Here is a 4,213-nt window from a genome sequence, read left to right on the forward strand (position 1 = left end):
CACACACACACACACACACACACACACACACACACACACACACACAAACAAACAAACAAACAAACCTATAAAGTGTTTTGACATCAAGTACTGAAAAGCAACTTTTCTCTCCTTTTACATTTTAACTGTTGCCTCAGGTTTAAAGTCATGGTAAAAATATTTTGTAATTTAGATAGAATGATAAAGGATCTTCAGGAGAAAAGAAAGCCTATTTTTATGAAAATAAGAGTATGACTGTCTTGTTGACTTAGAAATATCTAAATACATTATTTCCATCATTTTGATAAATCTTGGAGTAAATAGACATTTTTACTCTGCTAATTGTCTTTGTCCCCTGGTTGTATAGAAAAACTTTTTACATTTTAAACTTTCCCAGCTACTTATTACTTAAAAAATCAAGCTCACATTAAAGAACTTATTTTTACATGTTAATCATTTGGAAATAAGTAAATAATTAAAATAATGTTGATTTTATATTCACATTGAAAGGTCTTTTCATCCTTCAGTACATAGTTTATATTGTATTTTGTATTTTCTTTATTCTTTATAAGTGGTTTTACATATCTGTGCACAGTGACTTCCACTGTGAGTTTATATTAGAATTTACAATTAAGTAGAGGCTTCTAACATCCCAAAGTGAAATGTCATACAAACTTTTAGTAGCTGTTTCATTTTAATTTGAGATTTTATGTGTACCTTAGGAAATCGCCCTTATGTTTTCTTATCTGCTCGGGTACATCCTGGAGAAACTAATGCAAGTTGGGTTATGAAAGGAACATTGGAGTATCTCATGAGTAATAACCCTACTGCTCAGAGCTTACGAGAATCCTATATTTTTAAAATTGTCCCTATGCTAAATCCAGATGGTGTCATCAATGGAAAGTAAGTTAAGCAATAGTTATAGAAATATCATACAACATTGGGCTGGTCATATGTAAACTTGTTGAAATAGTGTCCAAGTTAATACAGAAAAGAAAACTAGTGTTTGTTCTAGAACAAAGGAATTCTTGGTGGGGAATTTATTGAAGATAGCTTTTAAATTATATTTTGCATCTAGTAGTAGTATATACTTAAAAATTTTGGTATCTATTGATTCCATAAAATCAGAGTATCTTGCATTGTTTTAGAAAATCAGTGTCAGGACTTGTGACACTTAAAACATATTTTCTTTCTATTCATCTACCTTACCTGAATTGTCTGTATGTCTTTTTGCCTATCCTCCTTCTTTCCTTCCTCTTTCCTTTCTTCCCTCCTTTCTTCCTTCTCCTCTTCCTTTCCATTGTATGATTTTAAATTATCTGAGATCTCTTTCCATTGCGATGGAGTATTAGGCCCATTTGATCACAGAAGAATTCTTTAGATTGGAAATCCTAGAAGATAATTTTTTAGTGAAGGTGGCTTATATTCCATACAATAGGTTTATTTCATCATTTTGACTAAAATAATTGCTGAAGTGTTTTTGAAACATCTCCAAAGATAGTGCTAACACAACTTATTTATTAGTAGTAGTGTGAATAGTTCTCAAATTTTAGGAAATAATTGAATTTTTTTTAATCTAGAAGAATTTTAATTAATATATTATAGAACTAAAATATAACTTTTTAATTGAGATTGATTGAAATTCATTTATATTTCTGTTACAATTTTCTGGTTGCTAAGTTTTGCTTGATGGCTTAAATACGTAATGCCCATGAATAAATGAAAATGTATTTATGTTTTTATAAGAATACATACTTTCATAAGAATATATACTTTCTCAGAAGATGGACTCATTAGCACTTTTACAAACTACTACAATCAAGATATAGAGTAGTGTTAGAGGAAATGATTTATTATTCTAATACATTTTATGAAATATTGGGAATTAATTTTTTCCATTACTTGAGTTTTTTGTTTAAAAAAGAATAGTACCACTATATATGAATTTATAGGTAACCTAAGATCTTATATATAACAAATGCTCAATAAATATTTATTAGGTAAACAATATAATGTATTCAGTTGAGCCCTCTATTTATACCATTTGAGTACTTATGGAATAGAATCATAAGGTTAAATCAGAAATGCATATAGGTATACTGGTACCATTGTTTTGTATCTTTGTGTTTGTGTATGTGTAGTCATCGTTGTTCTTTAAGTGGAGAGGATTTGAACAGACAGTGGCAAAGTCCACATCCAGACTTACATCCTACAATTTACCATGCAAAGGGGCTCCTACAATACTTGGCTGCAGTGAAACGCTTGCCTCTGGTAGGTGGCAATATTTGTTTTTATTTTATATAGTCCAAATGATTTCATTTTGATTAGTGGCTAGTCAGTTGATTTAATTAGTGACTAAGTATTTTAATGTATGATTTTCTGGTTCTAAAATTTAAGTGTTAATCATTTCAACAGCAATTCTTTACAATATCTTTTCTATTTTAAAAAATTGTAGTATATTAGTGTAATATATTCTATCCGCTTTATGTTTATAATTCTTATAAACCTTTTTTTTAATCTGAGGATATTGGTAGCTCCTAGTTGTAAGCTTTAGATATTTAACTTCATTGTTTGAATGGTCTAGTACAAGCTTATTTCTGACATTTTTCATTAACTCTGAAACTGATGTCTTCAATTCACACATGTGAGGTGCAGCAGTCATAGTGTGAAGCTGTGCTGGGTTATGAATATGTTTTTTCTCTTTTCAGCTTAGATTAGAATGGTCTTATGTTATGGGCTTGTGTTTAAAGTATTTAATTTTCCATTGGGAAAGAGAAACACCTGGCAGGAAGGGAGAAATAAACTGATATTTGAATCATTTTTCATCTTAAAAAAACTAAACTAAAATGTTTAAAAAAATTTTAATGAAAGCATCTATAACATATTTTAAATGGTAAGTAGTATATGCAAAAGAAACAGTGACACTTGGGGCTTGATATAAAACTTCCAAAGGATTTTCCTAAATCCTTCTAGAATTAATTATAGAACCTTTATAAGCAAAGTTATTATATGATGACTCTTTTACAGTGAAAAGACCAAGGGACATGTTCAGTCATTGGTTTCATATTAACCGCCTTTGTTTGGCAACTTCTGAATTTATAGGTTTTAATTTCTACACTTTATCTTCCAAGGTATATTGTGATTATCATGGCCATTCCCGAAAGAAGAATGTGTTTATGTATGGCTGCAGTATCAAGGAGACAGTGTGGCATACTAACGATAGTGCAAGTTCATGTGATGTTGTGGAAGACATGGGATATAGGGTAATTATTACAGATGATTTTTGAGTCTTTGAATTTCAAATATGCATAGAGTACAAAATATAATGCAATATAAACTTCAGATTCAAAAAAGGTTGACATCTTGCCATTTTGTTACAGATTTTTTGTTTTTCAAAATGAAATTAAAAAAATGGATTTACTTCTTAATGTAATTTTATTGTAAAGATGCTCAATTTTATAAGTGACCTGGCAATCACATCTTGCTTTCCTATGGATACCAGTTGTCTTAGAAATCTTTACTATATAGTACATCCTTCCTCTGTCGATTTAATAAGCCATTGTTACATGCTGTGTTCTACATGTATGGGTATGTCATTTTCATTCTTGTTTCTTTTCTTTTTGCAGATCACATTGTCTTAATTATGGTAAATTTAGAATTAGTATTGATATCTGGTAGGGCAGATTTTCGTGTGTGTGTGTGTGTGTGTGTGTGTTGTCCTAGGGTTTGAACTTAGAGCCTGAGTTCTGTGTGTGTGCGTGTGCGTGTGTGCGTGTTGTCCTAGGGTTTGAACTTAGAGCCTGGGTCGTGTGTGTGTGTGTGTGTGTGTGTGTGTGTGTGTGTGTGTGTGTGTGTTGTCCTAAGGTTTGAACTTAGTGCCTGGGTCCCTGAGCATTTTTTGTTCAAGGATAGTGCTTTACCACTTGAGCTACAGTTCTACTTCTGGTTTGTTTATTTTTTTAGTATTTTAGTGGGGATATGATCCTCAGATCTCAACTTCTTGAATAACTAAGATTACAGGTGTGACCACCAATGCCTGGCTTTCCTTTTATGTTCCTTTAAAAAAATCCCATTTTGCCTTTTTTCTTCCTAATAAAGTTTAAGATCAGTTTGTGGATAAACTGTTGGGATTTGGGTCAGTTAAGTTTGAGAGAATTGATTGTGAGATCAATTAAATATGAGAAAATTATTATGATGATAATGGTAATATATGACTCTGGGTTTTTTTTTTTTT

General features: G+C 31.0%; 1 protein-coding gene across 1 annotated transcript; it reads left to right on the top strand.

The window, feature by feature from the left end:
• Positions 1-683: 683 nt before the first annotated feature.
• On the top strand, positions 684-3,242 carry LOC106001968 (cytosolic carboxypeptidase 1-like; the record flags this gene model as incomplete). Its single annotated transcript, XM_013036902.1, has 3 exons — positions 684-882; positions 2,121-2,250; positions 3,111-3,242. Coding segments are annotated over 3 exons (461 nt in total), but the record flags the coding sequence as incomplete, so codon positions are not given.
• Between the last annotated feature and the right edge of the window lie 971 nt (positions 3,243-4,213).

Source organism: Dipodomys ordii, unplaced genomic scaffold (genome assembly GCF_000151885.1).
Source record: "Dipodomys ordii isolate 6190 unplaced genomic scaffold, Dord_2.0 Scaffold1418, whole genome shotgun sequence".
Lineage (NCBI taxonomy): Eukaryota > Metazoa > Chordata > Mammalia > Rodentia > Heteromyidae > Dipodomys > Dipodomys ordii.